The sequence below is a fragment of the Nerophis ophidion genome, linkage group LG09, assembly GCF_033978795.1.
Source record: "Nerophis ophidion isolate RoL-2023_Sa linkage group LG09, RoL_Noph_v1.0, whole genome shotgun sequence".
NCBI classification, from domain to species: Eukaryota; Metazoa; Chordata; class Actinopteri; order Syngnathiformes; family Syngnathidae; genus Nerophis; species Nerophis ophidion.
In genome coordinates, this window is record NC_084619.1 from 5975669 (window position 1) to 5997854 (window position 22186).

The 22186-nt window shown below is 42.8% G+C and overlaps 1 protein-coding gene across 1 annotated transcript in view; it reads left to right on the forward strand.

Moving 5' to 3' along the window:
- Positions 1-22186, forward strand: part of LOC133558941 (anthrax toxin receptor 1-like) — a 118390-nt gene that overhangs the window by 80988 nt on the left and 15216 nt on the right. The window contains exons 16-17 of the mRNA XM_061910140.1: positions 4865-5029; positions 5109-5189. Coding sequence (XP_061766124.1) covers positions 4865-5029; positions 5109-5189 — 246 coding nt within the window. The remainder of the gene's footprint in view (positions 1-4864; positions 5030-5108; positions 5190-22186) is intronic.

The following is a 22186-nucleotide window of genomic DNA, read 5'->3' on the forward strand; positions in this document are numbered from 1 at the left end:
ACATGAGGTAAGTGTCTATATTAGCTATAATAGCCTACTATCAAAATGATTATGTGTCGCAGGCTGAAGCAAATCTTTTTTGACAGAAATGTTGAAATTCAATATTTATTCTACACATTTTTACAACATTAGAAACTATTAGTAAATCAGAGGCTACTCAGAAGGAGAGATAACTCCTGGAAATTACTGGCTTTTAATGGCCAAAGGTATATAGGTTTGTGTGCTCATGTTAAATAAAACAGCAGGCTGCCAAAGATTTATTACAATCTTTGGCAAGCCCGGTAATGTTTGCTGTGGTCTGGAACAACATGGCACACAAACAACTATCTGACATGCAGCCAAAATTACATACAGATAATCAATCAATCAATCAATCAATCAATGTTTACTTATATAGCCCTAAATCACTAGTGTCTCAAAGGGCTGCACAAACCACTACGACATCCTCGGTAGGCCCACTTAAGGGCAAGGAAAACTCACACCCAGTGGGACATCGGTGACAATAATGACCCAGTGGGACGTCGGTGACAATGATGACTATGAGAACCTTGGAGAGGAGGAAAGCAATGGATGTCGAGCGGGTCTAACATGATACTGTGAAAGTTCAATCCATAATGGATCCAACACAGTCGCGAGAGTCCAGTCCAAAGCGGATCCAACACAGCAGCGAGAGTCCTGTTCACAGCGGAGCCAGCAGGAAACCATCCCAAGCGGAGGCGGATCAGCAGCGCAGAGATGTCCCCAGCCGATACACAGGCGAGCAGTACATGGCCACCGGATCGGACCGGACACCCTCCACAAAGGAGAGTGGGACATAAGAGAAAAAGAAAAGAAACGGCAGATCAACTGATCTAAAAAGGGAGTCTATTTAAAGGCTAGAGTATACAAATGAGTTTTAAGGTGAGACTTAAATGCTTCTACTGAGGTGGCATCTCGAACTGTTACCGGGAGGGCATTCCAGAGTACTGGAGCCCGAAATGAAAAAGCTCTACAGCCCGCAGACTTTTTTTGGGCTTTGGGAATCACTAATAAGCCGGAGTCCTTTGAACGCAGATTTCTTGCCGGGACATATGGTACAATACAATCAGCAAGATAGGATGGAGCTACACCGTGTAGTATTTTATACGTAAGTAGTAAAACCTTAAAGTCACATCTTAAGTGCACAGGAAGCCAGTGCAGGTGAGCCAGTACAGGCGTAATGTGATCAAACTTTCTTGTTCTTGTCAAAAGTCTAGCAGCCGCATTTTGTATCAACTGTAATCTTTTAATGCTAGACATGGGGAGACCCGAAAATAATACGTTACAGTAATCGAGACGAGACGTAACAAACGCATGGATAATGATCTCAGCGTCTTTAGTGGACAGAATGGAGCGAATTTTAGCGATATTACGGAGATGAAAGAAGGCCGTTTTAGTAACACTTTTAATGTGTGCCTCAAAGGAGAGAGTTGGGTCGAAGATAATACCCAGATTCTTTACCGTGTCGCCTTGTTTAATTGTTTGGTTGTCAAATGTTAGAGTTGTATTATTAAATAGAGTTCGGTGTCTAGCAGGACCGATAATCAGCATTTCCGTTTTTTTGGCGTTGAGTTGCAAAAAGTTTGCGGACATCCATTGTTTAATGTGTCATGAGCTCAAATATACCAATCAACGAGGCAAAATTATGCAATATTTTCATTCAGCTAGTCTAAGTAGCATGTTAGCATTGATTAGCTTGCAGTCATGCACTGACCAAAGATGCCTGATTAGCAGTCCAACAATGTTGGTGGACAAAATTAGACAAAGAAGGAGTGGAGGATTTTACATGTAAACAAACTGTTGTGGCACAGTACACGCTATGGTGGGTTCAAGAACCGCCGAAATTAGTAGGACAAAACGATGTTCAAAAAATACTCTCATTAGTGAAGCAAACACACAAACATTGTCACGGCGGGGTCGTTCTCCCAGGAATGCAAAACGGAGAACTCCAGACGACAGCGTGAGGTAGGAGATGATTTATTTATCATAAATAATAGCAATACAGAAAACAAGCTAAAAAAATGCGTGCCGATCGCACACAGAAGCTGAGGCAAAAACTTAGCACAGGAAACATAGAAGCTAAACCTTAGCATGGACTTGAGACAAGTAATACTCACAAAACTTTGGCATGAAACAAACAACTTCCTTAGAAGTTCGGATGAAGCAAATAATGACGCCAGGCCGACTGACCGGAAAAGATGGGCTTAAATAATGCCTCTGACGAGGAAACAGGTGAGCGTCCCGAACACCAGAGGCAGGTGAAAACAATAAGCAGCCATGGCAACCAGACCAAACTCAGAGGTGTCACAAACAGGAACTAAAGGAGTCCAAAACTAACAGAAAATACAAAAACATGATCCGGACCACGGATCATGACAAACATATTAAAGAGTGGCCTTTCTAACAATTGGGAAGGTTTGTGTCATGTTTGTCCTTAAACAAAAAACAAACCAAAACAAGATAATTAATTTTCCCCAATATTTTTCCATTTTCAAACCTTTTTTAAAAATGCTCCAGGGAGCCGCTAGTGTGGCATTAACGAGCCGCATGCAGGTTGCTGACCCCCTCATTAGTGCAACCATCTCAGATCAGATCAGACAAATCCGACTTACTTTATTAAAGGCCTACTGAAAGCCACTACTAGCGACCACGCAGTCTGATAGTTTATATATCAATGATGAAATATTAACATTGCAACACATGCCAATACGGCCGCTTTAGTTTACTAAATTGTAATTTTAAATTTCCCGCGGAGTTTTTTGTTGAAAACGTCGCGGAATGATGACGCATGCGCGTGATGTCTCGAGTTGGAGGGGACATATTAGCGCAGCATTGCTAGCGGCTATAAGTCGTCTCTTTTCATCGCGCAATTACACAGTATTCTGGACATCTGTGTTGCTGAATCTTTTGCAATTTGTTCAATTAATAATGGAGAAGTCAAAGTAGAAAGATGGAGGTGGGAAGCTTTAGCCTTTAGCCACACAAACACACGGTGTTTCCTTATTTAAAATTCCCGGAGGTGAAGCTTTACTATGGATCAGAGCGGTCAAGCGAACGTGGATCCCGACCACTTGTCAACCGGCAGGTTTCGGTGAGAAAATTGTGGTAAAAAGTCGCCTCTTACCGGAGATCAGCGGAACATGTCGTGCTGCTGGTCCGACTAATTCCCTCAGAGACTGGCGTCAAGACACCCGTGGACACACCCATCCGACTATCAGGTACTATATAATCTTATTAAAACACTAGCAACACAATAGAAATGTAAGGGATTTCCCAGAATTATCCTAGTAAATGTGTCTAAAAACATCTGAATCGCTCAGAAAGCAATCGCCTTTTTTTTTTCTTTTTTTGTTGTAGTCCTTCGCTATCAATATCCTCAGCCACAAATCTTTCATCCTGGCTCAAATTAATGGGGAAATTGTCGTTTTCTCGGTCCGAATAGCTCTTTTTTTTGGAGGCTCCCATTATAAACAATGTGAGGATGTGAGGAGCCCTCACACGGGTGATGTCATCGTCTGCTACATAAGGTAGAGGCAAGGCTTTTTTTATTAGCGACCAAAAGTTGCGAACTTTATCGTCGATGTTCTCTACTAAATTCTTTCCGCAAAAATATGGCAATATCGCGAAATGATCAAGTATGACACATAGAATGGACCTGCTATCCCCGTTTAAATAAGAACATCTCATTTCAGTAGGCCTTTAATCCCCGAGGGGAAAGTAAAGTTTTCAGCTCAATCCCATTCAAGATCAGACAAACATTAAAGGGAGACAGAACAGGATCGCTGACGGGTCTGCCAACTTCTGGCGCCCCTTACAAAAAAGGTGAGATACAGGTAAAGAAGCGGGGGCAATGGGAGAAGAAGAAAAAAACATTAAAAAAAAAAATCGGTCCAAGCCTGGGCCCCTGGAGAGGGGTTCCAGACTGAGGCCAAGGGAAAAAAACAACTCTTAGACATAGCACACGTGTGTAAGTGGGAAACATCAAAGAGAAAAAGGACAATAAAGACATTAAAAGAGCAGAGCTGATGCAAGCAGCTACTTCTACAGCTATGAATAAAAAGTAAAAGAAACATATACCTTAAAACTCATTTGTATACTCTAGCCTTTAAATAGACTCCCTGTTTAGACCAGTTGATCTGCCGTTTCTTTTCTTTTTCTCCTATGTCCCACTCTCCTTTGTGGAGGGAGTCCGGTCCGATCCGGTGGCCATGTACTGCTCGCCTGTGTATCGGCTGGGGACATCTCTGCGCTGCTGATCAGCCTCCGCTTGGGATGGTTTCCTGCTGGCTCCGCTGTGAACGGGACTCTCGCTGCTGTGTTGGATCCGCTTTGGACTGGACTGTCGCGACTGCGTTGGATCCATTATGGATTGATCTTTCACAGTATCATGTTCTCATAGTCATCATTGTCACCGACGTCCCACTGGGTGTGAGTTTTCCTTGCCCTTATGTGGGCCTACCGAGGATGTCGTAGTGGTTTGTGCAGCCCTTTGAGACACTAGTGATTTAGGGCTATATAAGTAAACATTGATTGATTGATTGATACACTGTGGTGACCTCTGCTGTGTTCCACGCCATCGCCTGCTGGGGTGGCGGGAGCATGGCCAGAGACAGGAGCAGACCCAACAAAGCAACCAAGAGCGCCGACTCCACTCTCGGCCAGTGTCCAGTCAGTATGGATGAGCGAGGATACGTCCAAGGAGACTGAGGTGTCCGATACCTGCTCATTCAGCCAAGACACTATGAAGCTCGTCCGTCCCGGCGCTCAATGCTAACTCCGCAGCCCTGTCTCTTTATCCACATCTCCTCCAGTCTAATGTGTGCATTGTTGATGTCTTGTCATGCAGGTGCGCTGGGGTGAGAAGGGCTCCACTGAGGAGGGCGCTAAGCTGGACAAACCTAAAAACGCTGTGGTCAAGATGCCAGAGCAAGAATTTGAACCTTACGAGCCCAAACCTCGGAAACCTACACGCCGGGCCTACCAGCAGAGGAGGTGGTACACTCCCATTCAGGTAAATAATCCTTGTAAGCACGCTTCAAGTGTGATTTCTGATATTTATAAGCATTGCTTGCGCACGTGTCTCTCTCTAGGGGAAGCTCGACGCTCTGTGGGCTCTCTTTCAAAGAGGCTACGACCAGGTATCGCTCATGAGACCTCAGCCTGGAGATCAGGTAAGTAAGAGCTTGCTTTCCTGCTTCACTTAACATGCAACAAAAACAAAATGTGCACACCAGACACGGGCATTTTCGACTGATGCTCGCTATGATTATGGACATTTTCGGGGAGGGGTAGCAACCACTTAAAAGCACCACGAGAGCAAAATTGCAGACATCATGCTTGCAAAGATAGAAAACATATGTAGTAGTCACGTTGTATGTCAGTGTGCAACATTTACACAAGAACAGCAGATTATTCTTATACACATCATGTGTGTACAAACCCTGTTTCCATATGAGTTGGGAAATTGTGTTAGATGTAAATATAAACGCAATACAATGATTTGCAAATCCTTTTCAACCCATATTCAGTTGAATGCACTACAAAGACAACATATTTGATGTTCAAACTCATACATTTTTTTTTTTTTTGCAAATTAGACTTAGACTTACAGACTTCCTTTTTATTGTCATTCAAATTTGAACTTTTAAAAAACACTTTAAGACCAATGTCTTGAAAAAATATATCACTCTTGAATTAACATTGTAGTTAATACTATGATTAATGTTAATTAAAAATTAAACATGAGATATAAATAATAATATAAGTACAATTGTTTGTATATATTGTATATATAATTAGTGCAAAGGTACACAGGGATATTTCACATGCCTGTACTGTGTATAAAATTGAACTATGTTCATGTTGTTTATAATGTGTATTTATAATAAGCTGTGCAAAGGACATTTTATAACTTTCGGAAGTTTATTTTGTACTTGAAATTGTTTATAGGGTTAGGCGCAATAAGTGTTTAACTTCAGCCTAAACCCTTTCGGTCTGTAACATTTTTTATTTTCAATCTATGAATGTACAACTTTTTATTTTCAATCTATGAATGTACAACTGTTTGTTTGCTTTGTTGACCATTGACCGAAGAACAATAAACTTGAAACTAAACTTGAACTTTACAGCAAAGAAAACAACAACATTTTGTTGCATAAGCTCATGGTAGTGCAGGACAAAAAAACCAATAAGGTGCTTTTATACCCATCCATTTTCTACCGCTTATTCCCTTTTGGGGTCGCGGGGGGCGCTGGCGCCTATCTCAGCTACAATCGGGCGGAAGGCGGGGTACACCCTGGACAAGTCGCCACCTCATCGCAGGGCCAACACAGATAGACAGACAACATTCACACACACATGCTTTTATAATTAAATGTATATAAATATATATATAAAATAAATATATATAAATAATTAGATTACTGTACGAATAAATATATTGCACTTTTTCACATGCGTCCACGTTTATGGATGTTATATTGTAAATAATAATTAACTTAGAAATTCATGGCTGCAACATGTGCCAAAGTAGTTGGGAAAGGGCATGTTCACCACTGTGTTACATCACCATGACTTTTAACAACACTGTTCAAAGACTCAATGTTTTTAACACACTCAATGTTGCTTTCCGGCCATGCCGCTTACGTGGAGTGATTTCTCCAGATTCTCTGAACCTTTTGATAATATCATGGACCGTAGATGTTGAAATCCCTAAATGTCTTGCAATTGCACTTTGAAAAACTTTGTTCTTAAACTGTTTGACTATTTGCTCACGCAGTTGTGGACAAAGGGGTGTACCTCGTCCCATCCTTTCTTGTGAAAGACAGAGCATTTTTTTGGGAAGCTGTTTTTATACCCAATCATGGCACCCACCTGTTCCTAATTAGCCTGCACACCTGTGGGATGTTCCAAATAAGTGTTTGATGAGCATTCCTCAACTTTATCAGTATTTATTGCCACCTTTCCCAACTTCTTTGTCACGTGTTGCTGGCATCAAATTCTAAAGTTAATGTTATTTGCAAAAAAAATATGTTTAGCAGTTTGAACATCAAATATGTTGTCTTTGTAGCATATTCAACTGAATATGGGTTGAAAATGATTTGCAAATCATTGTATTCAGTTTGGGTGACTTGTCCAGGGTGTATAACGCCTTCTGCCCATTTGTAGCTGAGGTAGGCACTAGCACCCCAGCGACCCCAAGGGGAATAAGCGGTAAAAAATGGATGGATGCAAAAAAAAAAAAATGTTTATCAGTTTGAACATCAAATATGTTGTCTTTGTTGCATATTCAACTGAATATGGGTTGAAAATGATTTGCAAATCATTGTATTCCGTTTAGGCGACTTTTCCAGGGTGTATAACGCCTTCTGCCCGATTGTAGCTGAGGTAGGCACCAGCGCCCCCCGCAACCCCAAAGGGAATAAGCGGTAAAAAATGGATGGATGGATGCAAAAAAAGAAATGTTTATCAGTTTGAACATCAAATATGTTGTCTTTGTAGCATATTCAACTGAATATGGGTTGAAAATTATTTGCAAATCATTGTATTCTGTTTAGGCGACTTGTCCAGGGTGTATAACGCCTTCTGCCCGATTGTAGCTGAGATAGGCACCAGCGCCCCCCGCAACCCTAAAGGGAATAAGCGGTAGAAAATGGATGGATGCAAAAAAAATTTTTTTATCAGTTTGTACATCAAATATGTTGTCTTTGTAGCATATTCAACTGAATATGGGTTGAAAAGGATTTGCAAATCATTGTATTCCGTTTAGGCGACTTTTCCAGGGTGTATAACGCCTTCCGCCCGATTGTAGCTGAGATAGGCACCAGCGCCCCCCGCCACCCCAAAGGGAATAAGCGGTAGAAAATGGATGGATGCAAAAAAAAAATGTTTTATCAGTTTGAACATCAAATATGTTGTCTTTGTAGCATATTCAACTGAATATGGGTTGAAAATGATTTGCAAATCATTGTATTCCGTTTGGGCGACTTGTCCAGGGTGTACACCGCCTTCCGCCCGCTTGTAGCTGAGATAGGCACCCGCGCCCCCCGCGACTCCAAAGGGAATAAGCCGTAGAACATGGATGGATGGATGAATGCAAAAAAAAATGTTTATCAGTTTGAACATCAAATATGTTGTCTTTGTTGCATATTCAACTGAATATGGGTTGAAAATGATTTGCAAATCATTGTATTCTGTTTAGGCGACTTGTCCAGGGTGTATAACGCCTTCTGCCCGATTGTAGCTGAGATAGGCACCAGCGCCCCTCGCGACTCCAAAGGGAATCCATCCATCCATCCATTTTCTGCCGCTTATTCCCTTTCGGGGTCGCGGGGGGCACTGGCGCCTATCTCAGCTACAATCGGGCGGAAGGCGGGGTACACCCTGGACAAGTCGCCACCTCATCGCAGGGCCAACACAGATAGACAGACAACATTCACACTCACATTCACACACTAGGGCCTTTCTGTGTGGAGTTTGCATGTTCTCCCCGTGAATGCGTGGGTTCCCTCCGGGTACTCCGGCTTCCTCCCACTTCCAAAGACATGCACCTGGGGATAGGTTGATTGGCAACTCCAAAGGGAATAAGTGGTAGAAAATGGATGGATGCAAAAAAAAAAAAATGTTTATGAGTTTGAACATCAAATATGTTGTCTTTGTTGCATATTCAACTGAATATGGGTTGAAAATTATTTGCAAATCATTGTATTCCGTTTGGGCGACTTGTCCAGGGTGTATAACGCCTTCTGCCCGATTGTAGGCACCAGCGCCCCTCGCGACCCCAAAGGGGAATAAGCGGTAGAAAATGGATGGATGTATTCCGTTTATATTTACATCTAACACAGTTTCCCGACTCCTATGGAAACAGGGTTTGTAAATGGCCTTGAAATCGCACTATATTGCTTAGATGTGCCTTACTGTGGGTCGCCAGGGCTGCAACCCCTTAAACACTGACATCATTGTGCGCCATTCAAGGGTGTAACAGGACTAGAACTGTTTCCTAACCTTGGACCCTCATACAGCACCCCTATAACCCCTTGGGGCATGTTTTCATCATCACGCTGGTTGCCATGGTGAAACATCTGCACTGTTGTCAATAGCGTCATTGTCACCCGTCATAGGAAAATGTTTCAACTTGCTCCCTTGTATCGCATCATTCAAGTTCTGCATGTAACAGTAAGTGTGTGGTCCATAAAAGAAGACGCCGTCAATGCATTCATCCACCGACATTTTTTTTCCATTCTAAATTCTAAGCCGTCTTTGTGAAGACGGAACTTTGAGAGGCACTTCACAGAGATGCCGAACAATGAGCACAACTGCCTTCATGCCCCATTAACTGCGGAAAATGAAATGGTGCCGCTCATGTAGAAACAAAGGAGGGGAGAGGGCAGCGAGTGACACCAGAATTCCACAACGAACAGAAAAGAGGACATTGGCCGCACAAGCAGCAGCGTGAGGAGTTTGCATGCATGTGGACTTCAAAGTTAAACTGGAATACCAGAATACCTCAATTATAACTTTCCGATTCTATACAAAGAATGTTGTCCTTAAAAATAGATTTTAGATACATGTGTTGGATGTTACCAAAATAAGCACCCCGCTGACACTATACAGCTGTTTTCACTTTCCCAATTGGACATTTTCCATTGCCAAAAGTTGTAAAGTATACGAAAATAGCCGAAGCATGCATTATTATGTTCATGTTAACCCTTGTGTAATGTTCATATTGTTGTTACTCAGCCAGGGTTTGTGGGTCTGATGGACCTGTTGCATTTTGTGGCTTTTAGAGGACCTACTCAGTGGCCTAGTGGTTAGAGTGTCCGCCCTGAGATCGGTAGGTTGGGAGTTCAAACCCCGGCCGAGTCATATCAAACAATATTAAAAAGTGGGACCCATTTACCAACCTCGTCACGTCCGTTGTGTCCTGAGCAAGACACTTCACCCTTGCTCCTGATGGGTGCTGGTTGGCGCCTTGCATGGCAGCTCCCTCCATCAGTGTGTGAATGTGTGTGTGAATGTGGAAGTAGTGTCAAAGCGCTTTGAGTACCTTGAAGGTAGAAAAGCGCTATACAAGTACAACCCATTTATCATTTATTTATTGCCTCCCTGCTAGGCACTCAGCATCAAGGGTTGGAATTGGGGGTTAAATCACCATAAATGATTCCCGGGCGTGGCACCGCTGCTGCCCACTACTCCCCTCACCTCCCAGGGAGTCATCAACGGGGTCGGTCAAATGCAGAGGACAAATTTCACCACACCTTAGTGTGTGTGACAATCATTGGTACTTTAACTTTAATGTCTCACAATCAAACACTTCTGTGTTAAAATACTGAACATATGTTTATTGAGATAAGGTAAACCTCTGTTCAGTATTGTAACATAAAAGTGTTTGATTGTGAGGGATTAAAAGCCACAAAATGCAACGGGTCCATCAGACCCACAAACGCGGGCTGAGTAACAACAATACAAAAGTTGCACGGGAAATTTCTCTGCCAGTTTCTGCATACCACAGGGATTCTTCTTTTGTGTTTCTGCACCTGCGGTTCCCATATTGTTTTTCAACACTGTCTGCTCACATTTTCTCGCACATTTGACCCTCTGATGTTTTGTGTACCTACACTCTCTTCCTGTCTAGGCCTGCTGTGTGTGTGGGTGTGTTTGTGTGGTACACAGAACATCTGGGGCGTCATAGCTCGGTTGGTAGAGTGGCCGTGCCAGTAACTTGAGGGTTGCAGGTTCGATTCCCGCTTCTGCCATCCTAGTCACTGCCGTTGTGTCCTTGGGCAAAACACTTTACCCACCTGCTCCCAGTGCCACCCACACTGATTTAAAAATGTAACTTAGATATTGGGTTTCACTATGTAAAGCGCTTTGAGTCACTAGAGAAAAGCGCAATATAAATATAATTCACTTCAATTCACTTCACTTCATCAATTTCCACAGTTCTATTAGCCCTGGGTCCAGTGGACCCGGACATCTTATATGTTTTAGAAATATGTAGGGGAGTTGTATGGTGTGTGGTCATTAAATATGTATTCTGATACATGTTCTTCACAGAAAATGATCAAAGTCAGCGAGTCTCAGTTTGAAAAATGTATTAATTGTATCATCTTTTTTTAATAAAAAATTAAAACAATACAGTTTAGCATAAACTAAAAAAAAAATTCAACTGTACTGGATAAAGTGTTTTTTTTTTTTGCCACTAGCTTAATGCTAAATGACAAAGGACCAGCCTATTGACAGGTAAACGAAAACTAGCTGTGACGCTTAGCTGGCATTGTGATGATGGTTCGTTCTCTCGAATGATGCAGTCGGACTTGGACACAGCGTAAAGGTAAAAAAGTATGATTAATTAATACTAAAAAAAACAGACTAAGAACAGAAACAATTGCACAAGGCACTAAAGACAAAACAAACAGAACTAGCATGGGAGCTAGAAAGAACTAAAGGCGCTAGCATGTGAGCTAGGGAATAAACAACGGAATAGCGTGGAAGCTAACAAGTACAAAAATAGTCTTTACCACAATCGGGAATCAGCATCGTCACCTGTTGCACGGAACAGAAACTAGAATGCGAGGTCGAATGAACAGAAAGGGCAGGCTTTAATTAAAGGTGATAATCACGAGGCAGGTGCGCGTAAAAAACAAGATGCAGTTGACACTAATACGTAACTATAACAACAGAACAAAACAGGAAGTGCCATCAGGAACTAAGGAAGTCAAAATACTAGAACACGATACAAAGACTGAATAAAAACAGAATATGACATGATCCAAGTAGCAGATCATAGCAACTAGCAATGTGATCATTTTAAACTTGTGCAAACGTTTTACAAATTATATTTTAACGGAACCCAATTGACACAAGTCACCAAACTTTGTGGAAATGAAGATTGACTGCTAATGTTGGACTCTTAGGCTAGTCGAGTTGATGACCCTATGTTCTGTTGTGTGTGTGCAAGTGTGTGTGCAAGTGTTTGCGAAGCTGCTATTAGCAAATAGAAGAGTACACAAAATGAATTCAACAGGAGGTGGGAGTCAGTAAATGACTCCCACCTCCCGGTGGTAGAGGGCGCTAATGATCCTTCTTGCGACTACTCGGCTGCAGAAGAAGTGACAACAAGCAGCAAGAGTGAGCAGCGTGTGTTTATTTTTTCCTCTCGCTTGCACTTTTAACATGGAGGAATACATATCTAAAATAAAACAGTTTTCTAAACTGGACTTTCAATCGAATAAGGAAGACTTCTATAAACAAGTTATCGATGCTTTTGATCAGACGGAGCTGCGCATGGACTTCATTTATAAGTAAAGGTAAGACCATAATACCGTTTTTTTTTTTATTAAATGTGCTTTTCATGACCTTACATCACACTCACATTTTTAAGCGCAGGCCTAAATTTACCGCATGCCTTTGTTGAGCGTTGGAGTGAGAAGAGGTTTTAAAATAATTAGCGCATGCTTACTTTTACCGCATGCCTTTGGTAAGTCCCGGAGTGAGAAGAGGTTTTAAAATAATTAGCGCATGCTTACTTTTACCGCATGCCTTTGGTAAGCGCCGGAGTGAGAAGAGGTTTTAAATTAATTAGCGCCACTGCGGCAATTCAAGGAAAAACGGTATTCGGGAAAAAAGATATAAAAATAACTAAAAACTTGTTGAAGAATAAACAAGTGATTCAATTATAAATAAATATTTCTACACATAGAAGTAATCATCAACTTAAAGTGCCCTCTTTGGGGATTGTAATAGAGATCCATCTGGATTCATCAACTTAAATCTAAACATTTCTTCACAAAAAAAGAAATCTTTAACATCAATATTTATGGAACATGTCCACAAAAAATCTAGCTGTCAACACTGAATATTGCATTGTTGCATTTCTTTTCACAGTTTATGAACTTTTATTCATATTTTGTTGAAGTATTATTAAAAATATATATTTATAAAGGATTTTTGAATTGTTGCTATTTTTAGAATATTTTTTTAATAATCTTCCGTACCCCTCGGCACACCTTCAAGTACCCCCATTTGAGAACCACTGGTGTACACGACCCCACATCAATCTGAGAACAACTGCTCGGCGGCATTGAGTCTAACATTTTAATAGCTGCTTGGCGAAAAGCACAGCAAAGCTCCAAAGATTGTTATCCGGCGTCACGGCGGCCCTCGTCCTGCTTTCTCCTCGCATTACTTTTACGTCGCTGCATCTGCAAACGGCCATCAGCGTGCTGCCACTTCCTGCCACTCTCCCTTGTCTTTGCGTTCCGCGCACTGCACCGCGCGCGCGCGTGTGCGCTTGTCACTGTACGTTGTGTGTCAGCGCTCCCCACTGAGCGTCACACAAACAGATGGGCAGTTTAAAGGCCACGAGCCATATTGTGACACAAGATTCCCTTTCCTTTGTCCCCACAGCTGATGGCACGATGCTCCGTCATACAGCACGCTTTGAGCCAGAGGGTGCACGCCCCCTCCCTCTCCTCTGTCAGTCGCCCAATCACTTCGCTTTAAAGGCTCACTTTGGCCTAATTTCATCCAACACATATTCTCACTCACCTCTCACAGCGTTTAGGGCCTGACTTTAAGTGTCTGCCACACGTCTCGCAATCATCCATCCATTGTCTGTCTCGCTTATCCCGCTCAGGGACTTTGGACTCGGGTCGCCAGTCAGTCACAGGGGCCTGTCTGGTTCCTCAACCTGTGCTTTACAGAATGACAGTTGACAATACGGTAGGGCTGGGCGATACGGACTTTTATTAATATCTCGATATTTTTAGGCCATGTCAGGATACACGATATATATCTCCATATTTTGCCTTAGCCTTGAATGAACACTTGATGCATATGATCACAGCAGTATGATGATTCTATGTGTCATCTTCGAGGACGCTTTTGACCTTCCTTTTTGTCAACAACACCCGTGGTCGAACTTTGAGATCGGCCTCAGTCCATATAAAAACATTTCATCATCTCTCCAAAGTTAATTGGGTATATCTGCACACACGACCCCCACCCTCAAATCAACGCCTTCACCACCGCTTAGTTCCTCTGGGGCTGTGGATGGCTGAGCGGCGCTATATAGCGGCAGCGGGTCTCCTCAAACCCACCCCTCCCTCTGTTGCAAGTTGGTGTGATTTATGTACTATGGGGCGGCATGGCGTAGTGCAGGGGTGCCCATTACGTCGATCGCGAGCTACCAGTCGACCGCGGGGGGTGTGTCAGTCGATCTCCAGCCAGGCTTTTTAAAAAAATAGACCTAAAAATGAGTGATCATCAATCTTCACCAAGACGTCACTTAAATGACATTCACGGTACCGGAGGGTCTTGTGAGATGACGCTGGCTGCTGCAAGATCATTATTATGAAAATATGACCGAGAGGAAGGCGAGAAACACTTTTTATTTCAACAGACTCTCGCGCCGTACCTTCCGTCAAAACTCTAAAGGCCGACTGCCCATTTCCTATCTTCACAATAAAAGCCCTGCTTCATGCTGCCTGCGCTAACTAAATACAGAGTCTCGGAAAACTGGCGTGCACAAGTGATGTGCACGCCAGCTTTCTGAGACTCTTATTTTGTTAGCGCAGGCAGCATGAAGCAGGGCTTTTATTGTGAAGATAGGAAATCTATATTTTCAAGTATTTCTTAAAAATAATATATATATAAGTAAAAATAATCCGTTCATGAATGAGTATAGCCATCCGTCCACCGTGTTCAAAGGAGAAGTCTGATCTACAAAATTTGCAGGCAGCATACTCCTTCCCCTTCGAGCTGTCCTGGATGAACTGAAATTATTTTTTACAATCATTTTGGAACTTGAAAGCGAAGTGTGAAGTGAAGTGAGTTATATTTATATAGCGCTTTTCTCAAGTGACTCAAAGCGCTTTACATAGTGAAACCCAATATCTAAGTTACATTTAAACCAGTGTGGGTGGCACTGGGAGCAGGTGGGTAAAGTGTCTTGCCCAAGGACACAACGGCAGTAACTAGGACGGCACAAGCGGGAATCGAACCTGCAACCCTCAAGTTGCTGACTCGGCCACTCTACCAACCGAGCTAAGCGTACTTCTTACTCGTCATCACCATGTCTCCTTCTTCCCCTTTGTCTCTGTTTTGTTTTTGGACATTACTACTTGCCGTAGTTTTGAAGCAAAGCATGATGGGAATCCAGATGTGTGTCAGTGTATTAACATGCAGGCTGGAATAAACACACTGAGAAATAGCTCCGTGCCTGCCTACTTTATGGGTTATAGATCAACCTATGGATAACGGAGACATATATAATAGTCTCCTTTTCAGGTGAGAGAGGACGCTGAAGGTAGTGTGTTTAAAGGGGAACATTATCACAATTTCAAAAGGGTTAAAAACAATAAAAATCAGTTCCCATTGGCTTGTTGTATTTTTGGAAGTTTTTTTCAAAATTTTACCGGTCTCGGAATATCCCTAAATAAAGCTTTAAAGTGCCTTATTTTCGCTCTCTGCGAAGACACTGGCCATTTCCCTGTGACGTCACACAGGGCTGCCAATGTAAACAAAAAACGGGAATACCACAGCAAGATATAGTGACATTAGCTCGGATTCGAACTCGGATTTCAGCGACTTAAGCGATTCAACAGATTACGCATGTATTGAAACAGATGGTTGGAGTATGAAAGTATTGAAGAAGAAACTGAAGCTATTGAGCGAATTCATAGTCATAGCATCGCCGGTAAAATGTGCGGACCAAACGATCAGGACTTTCGCATCTTTTGACACTGGAGCAACTTAAATCCGTCGATTGGTAAGTGTTTGTTTCGCATTAAATGTGGGTGGAAGGAAACGTAATATAGTTGCAAATGCATCTACTGGTTATCCATACATCTCTGTGCCATGTCTGCTTTAGCACCGCCGGTAAATAGCATGTTAGCCTCGATTAGCGTAGCATGTTAGCATCGATTAGCTGGCAGTCAACATCAACAAAACTCACCTTTGTGATTTCGTTGACTATCGTTGCAAATGCATCTGCAGGTTATCCATACATCTCTGTGCCATGTCTGTCATCGCCGGTAAAATGTGGAGACACATTCAATGTGGGTCTGGCGGCAGATTTCTTGCCACTTTCGCATCTTCGGGCCAGTGGTGCAACTTGAATCCCTCCCTGTTAGTGTGGTTACACCCTCCGACAACACACCCACGAGGCATGATGTCTCCAAGGTTCCAAAAAATAGTCCAAAAAACAGAAAATAACAGAGCTGTGACCCGGTGTTTGTAATGTGTTGAAAATGAAAATGGTGGGTGTGTTACCTCGGTGACGTCACATTCTGACGTCATCGCCTCCAGCGCCATAAACAGAAAGGCGTTTAATTCGCCAAAATTCACCCATTTAGAGTTCGGAAATCGGTTAAAAAAAATAAATGGTCTTTTTTCTGCAACATCAAGGTATATATTGACGCTTACATAGGTTTGGTGATAATGTTCCCCTTTACGGCACGCCCCCAATATTGTTGTCCGGGTGTAAATCGGGAGAATGGTTGCCCCGGAGGATTTTCGGGAGAGGCACTGAAATTTCAGGGCAATACAGTTTAATAGAGTTTAGTGTAGTGCAGCATCTTGCTTATGTGAGGAATCCACTGTCATGTCATGCAAGGTGACAAGGTTGAGCTGTCAGGTCACATGCGTGTCTTCACTCACATCCTCCTCCTCCTTCTTCTTCTTTACTATAAAAGCAAGCAGTCTGTGCAGAGCAGACTGACTACATCTTGTTTGTTTGTTTGTTCGTGACAGAAGGGCATTGTCCTAAGGCCTGGAAGGATGTTGGTCTCGGGAGGCAAGCTGGAGGGGTTTTAAGGAGTTTTACTTCAAGCAAGTTGAGGTTTGGAAGTAAACAATGGCCAAGGGGAGGCCGTAAGACCGTGCATCACTCGTAAACAAGGCTGTACGATAGGCTGGCCATATTCTGAAATCCCAAAAAGAGGACACATACAGTATATGCGTGCCAAGGAGGTGAAAATTTGCCAATGCCTTTATAAATAATGTATTTATTTAAATAAAGCATTTTTTCTCCTCTGTTGACAGCAGTGTTGGCGCTAGGAATTTTCAAAATTGGGACCCCATCAAGACATAAAATTGGGGTCCCACAGTACATTTTTGGGGTCCCACTTTCTTGTAAGCGTTTTGAATACAAATGGCGTAGTGGGTAGAGCGGCCGTGCCAGAAACCTGAGGGTTGCAGGTTCGCTTCCCACCTATGGACATCCTCTCCAAGGTTTCTCATATTCATCATTGTCACTGGCGTCCCACTGGGTGTGAATTCTCCTTGCCCACTGGGTGTGAGGTTTCTTTGCCCTTTTGTGGGCGGCATGGCGTAGTGTGGAAGAGCGGTCGTGCCAGAAACCTGAGGGTTGCAGGTTCGCTTCCCACCTATGGACATCAAAGTCGCTGCCGTTGTGTCCTTGGGCAGGACACTTCACCCTTTCCCCCCGGTGCCGCTCACACCGGAATGAATGATGAATGAATGATTGGTGGTGGTCGGAGGGGCCGTAGGCGCAAACTGGCAGCCACGCTTCCGCCAGTCTACCCCAGGGCAGCTGTGCTACAAATGTAGCTTACCACCACCAGGTGTGAATGAATGATGGGTTCCCACTTCTCTGTGAGCGCTTTGAGTATATCCATCCATCCATTTTCTACCGCTTATTCCCTTTCGGGGTCGCTGGCGCCTATCTCAGCTACAATCGGGCGGAAGGCAGGGTACACCCTGGACAAGTCGCCACCTCATTGCAGGGCCAACACAGATAGACAGACAACATTCACACACTAGGGCCAATTTAGTGTTGCCAATCAACTTATCCCCAGGTGCATGTTTTTGGAGGTGGGAGGAAGCCGGAGTACCCGGAGGGAACCCACGCAGTCACGGGGAGAACATGCAAACTCCACACAGAAAGATCCCGAGCCTGGAATTGAACCCAGGACTGCAGGACCTTCGTATTGTGAGGCAGACGCACTAACCCCTCTGCCACCGTGAAGCCCGAAAATTTGCCAATGCTTTATAAATAATGTATTTATTTAAATAAAGCATTTTTTCTCCTCTGTTGACAGCAGTGTTGGCGCTAGGAATTTTCAAAATGGGGTCCCATGGACCCCATCAAGACATAAAATTATGAATTATATTTATATAGCGCTTTTCTCAAGTGACTCAAAGCGCTTTACATAGTGACACCCAATATCTAAGTTATATTTTCAAACCAGTGTGGGTGGCACTGGGAGCAGGTGGGTAAAGTGTCTTGCCCAAGGACACAACGGCAGTGACTAGGATGGCGGAAGTGGGGATCGAACCTGCAACCCTCAAGTTGCTGGCACGGTCGCTCTACCAAACGAGCTATACAGCCCACAGTAAATTTTAGGGGTCCCACTCTTTTGTAAGCGTTTTGAATACAAATGATAAACGTATGCATTGTCCTGTTACATCTCACATTATATACTGTGTTTTGGAAAAAGGTTGTCAGAAACGTTACTTAATTCATTAAAATAAATAATATAAAAAGAAGACAAATTTGTATGCATATGTAAATGTATTCTGTTATAAACATTCATTCACTTTCTTCTTTCCTTCATGGATCTAAAATTTACCGCTGCTGCTAGTTTTTTCCATGTTTTTATCTAATAAGTTGTAGGTGTATTTATTTTAGTATAAAAGTGTAAAAAAGTGTTTTGCTTCGTTCATGAAATGATGACAATGGTGTGCCAGGGCTTGCATACATTTTATATTTAACGCTTAAATCTCAGGAGTCTACATCACCTTCAGATCTATTCCTCATTTCAAAATGTTTGTTTTCCGCCCTTTTTGTCAAACAAAATTCAGTTTTTTTATGGCAAACACACAAAATATGCAAAATCTTCCACCAAAAATATTTTTCAAAGTGGAATATTTGATGTGACGTCAGTTTGTAGCATCCCGGAACAGTTAGTGTTGCAAGGGGTTCTGGGTATTTGTTCTGTTGTGTTACAGTACGGATGTTCCCGATGTGTTTTTCGTGGGTTCACAGTGTGGCGCATATTTGTAACAGTGTTAAAGTTGTTTATACGGCCACCCTCAGTGTGACCTGTATGGCTGTTGACCAAGTATGCCTTGATTGTCAATTAATCCACTATCTTGCTCTCTCTGTCTCTGCCCCTCCTTCACGACAGTTGCTGCGTGCGCACACCTTCGCAATTTGTTTTACTTATATCCCATCTTAACTGTCTACATCAGGGGTAGGCATTACGTCGATCGCGATCGACTGGTCGATCTCGGAGGGTGTGTCAGTCGATCTCAAGCCAGGCATTAAAAAATAGACATAAAAATGAGCAATCATCAATCATACCAAGACTTCACTTTCGTCAGTTGTTTGACATTCTCGGCACCCGAGGATCTTGTGAGATGACGCTGGCTGCTGCGAGCTCATATTTAAGAAATAAATCACTAACAGGGCGGACGCAGAGAAACACATTTTATTTCTAGAGACTCCGTACCTACTGTCAAAACTCTAAAGACCGACTCCACAGTTCCTGTCTTCACCATAAAAGACCTGTTTCATCCTGCCTGAGCTAACAAAATCTCAGAAAGCTAGCGTGCACAAGCTAGCAAGCTACGGAGTTTGATGCCAATGTATTTCTCCCCCCGCCCTCAGCGACCGCTTTCTCACTTGCTTGCCCACCCGCACACTCACTGACGTCACTCACCTGCTGCCAGACATTAAAGGGCCACACACACATGCTACTCTCATAACAAAGTGTTTAAAAACCAGTATGCAAGTTGGACAAATGAGATGCCAAATCCAACCACTTTCATGTGGTATTGGACAGAAAGGAGGACTTTTTTTTTTCCTCCATTTGAAATTGCGGACGTTATCAGCACCACTGTCTAATTCCAATCAATGCAAGTCATCAGAATCAGGTAATACACCAACTTATATTCTTGTCTTCATGAAAGAAAGGAATCTATGTGTGTTAAACATGCTTGTATTATCATTAAACACCATTAACTTGTTAACAAAAATGTCTCTTTCATAAATAAATAAATATAAATTATAAATAGGAATGAGGTTGATCTCCTCGACTTGGTCAATTGAAAAGTAGCTCGCCTGCAGAAAAAGTGTGAGCGCCTCTGGTCTACATACATTGGAAATACACGCAACTTTGACACAAAACTCCGGACATTTGAGGCATTTAAGAAACCCCGCCCGGACAGTCCGGCAAAAGAGGACGTATGGTCAGTCTACTGTACGAAAACCTATTGAGTGCCTGCGCCTTTAAGTTGATAGGTGAATCTGTGACGTCATTTCCCCTTTAAAGCACGTCTTTGTCAGAATAGCAGGTTTCGATCAATGGTGGCAGCCAGCCTTGTGTGCGTTGACGACGAAATCTAAGTTTTGTCATTTACTGTTACAGCATTTGAACTGAATATCGTGCCTTGCTACTTCTGCATATTTTTGGTGCATCGTATGCTCGGTCCAGATGTTTTCGGGTCAATTGAGGGATAATTAGTCTCGTTGACGGCGTTTCCATTTACACGTAGTTTAACATCATTGCAACTGCGATGGCGTAGTTTGGCCTCTAGATGGCGAGAGACCGCATAAACGCCATTTACGGCTCTGAAGCTTAGAAACTTGTTGAAATTCATGCATAGTTCCATCCATTCTATTCCCTTTGGGGTCGCTGGAGCCTATCTCAGCTACAATCGGGCGGAAGGCGGTGTGCACCCTGGACAAGTCGCCACCTCATCGCAGTTCATGCATAGATAAGTGCAGCATATATGTTGTTTTTATGCACACCTTTATATTATATTCTGTATGCACATGCATATATATTGCTGCATTTTAATGAGTATATAATTTGATTGTAATTTTTAGTCTTTTCTCTATTTGTTCAACACACACACACACACACACACACACACACACACACACACACACACACACACACACACACACACACACACACACACACACACACACACACACACACACACACACAAAGGATTCTCTGGCCAGAATCTGTCCATCTTGTCCCAACTCTAAAAGAACTACTATCCCTTCCTTACAAAGGCAGTGACGTACGGCGCATGCGGAAAGTATTCACAGCGCTTCACTTTTTCCACTGTTATGTTACAGCCTGGGCTTCACGGTGGCAGAGGGGTTAGTGCGTCTGCCTCACAATACGAAGTTCCTGCAGTCCTGGGTTCAAATCCAGGCTCGGGATCTTTCTGTGTGGAGTTTGCATGTTCTCCCCGTGACTGCGTGGGTTCTCTCCGGGTACTCCGGCTTCCTCCCACTTCCTAAGACATGCACCTGGGGATAGGTTGATTGGCAACACTAAATTGGCCCTAGTGTGTGAATGTTGTCTGTCTATCTGTGTCGGCCCTGCGATGAGATGGCGACTTGTCCAGGGTGTACCCCGCCTTCCGCTCGATTGTAGCTCAGATAGGCGCCAGCGACCCCGAAAGGGAATAAGCAGTAGAAAATGGATGGATGGATGGATGGATGTTACAGCCTTATTCCAAAAATGGAATACGTTTATTTTGTCCTCAAAATTCTACACACGATAACCCACAAAGACATTGTTTTTTTTATTTTGCAAATAAAACTAAAAAAAAAATCATAGCTTTTGCTCAATACTTTTGTTGATGCACCTTTGGCAGCAATTACAGCCTGAAGTCTTTTTGAACAGATGCCACAAGACTGACACAACTCTCTTTGGGCAGTTTCGCCCGTACCATGTACACTTGATTAACGTGGACCCCGACTTAAAACAAGTTGAAAAACTTATTCAGCTCACATAAATATTGCATCTACAGATAGCAGAACACTTTTGTGGGTTCTTCCGAGGATGTTGTAGTCGTAATGATTTGTGCAGTCCTTTGAGACATTTGTGATTTGGGGCTATATAAATAAACATTGATTGATTGATTGATTGGTTATTGGGGTGTTACCATTTAGTGGTCAATTGTACGGAATATGTACTGTACTGTGCAATCTACTAATAAAAGTATCAATCAATCATCTTTGCAGCACCTCTCGAACTTAATCAGATTGGATGGTAAATGTTGATATTAGAGCAGGTCTCCAACTTTCATTGCTATGACAACTACTGTGACAAAAAGTTGTTTTGCTAATATGACTGGCAACATTTATTTCTGAAGATCTCTTTCAGTGAGGTTTTTGTCT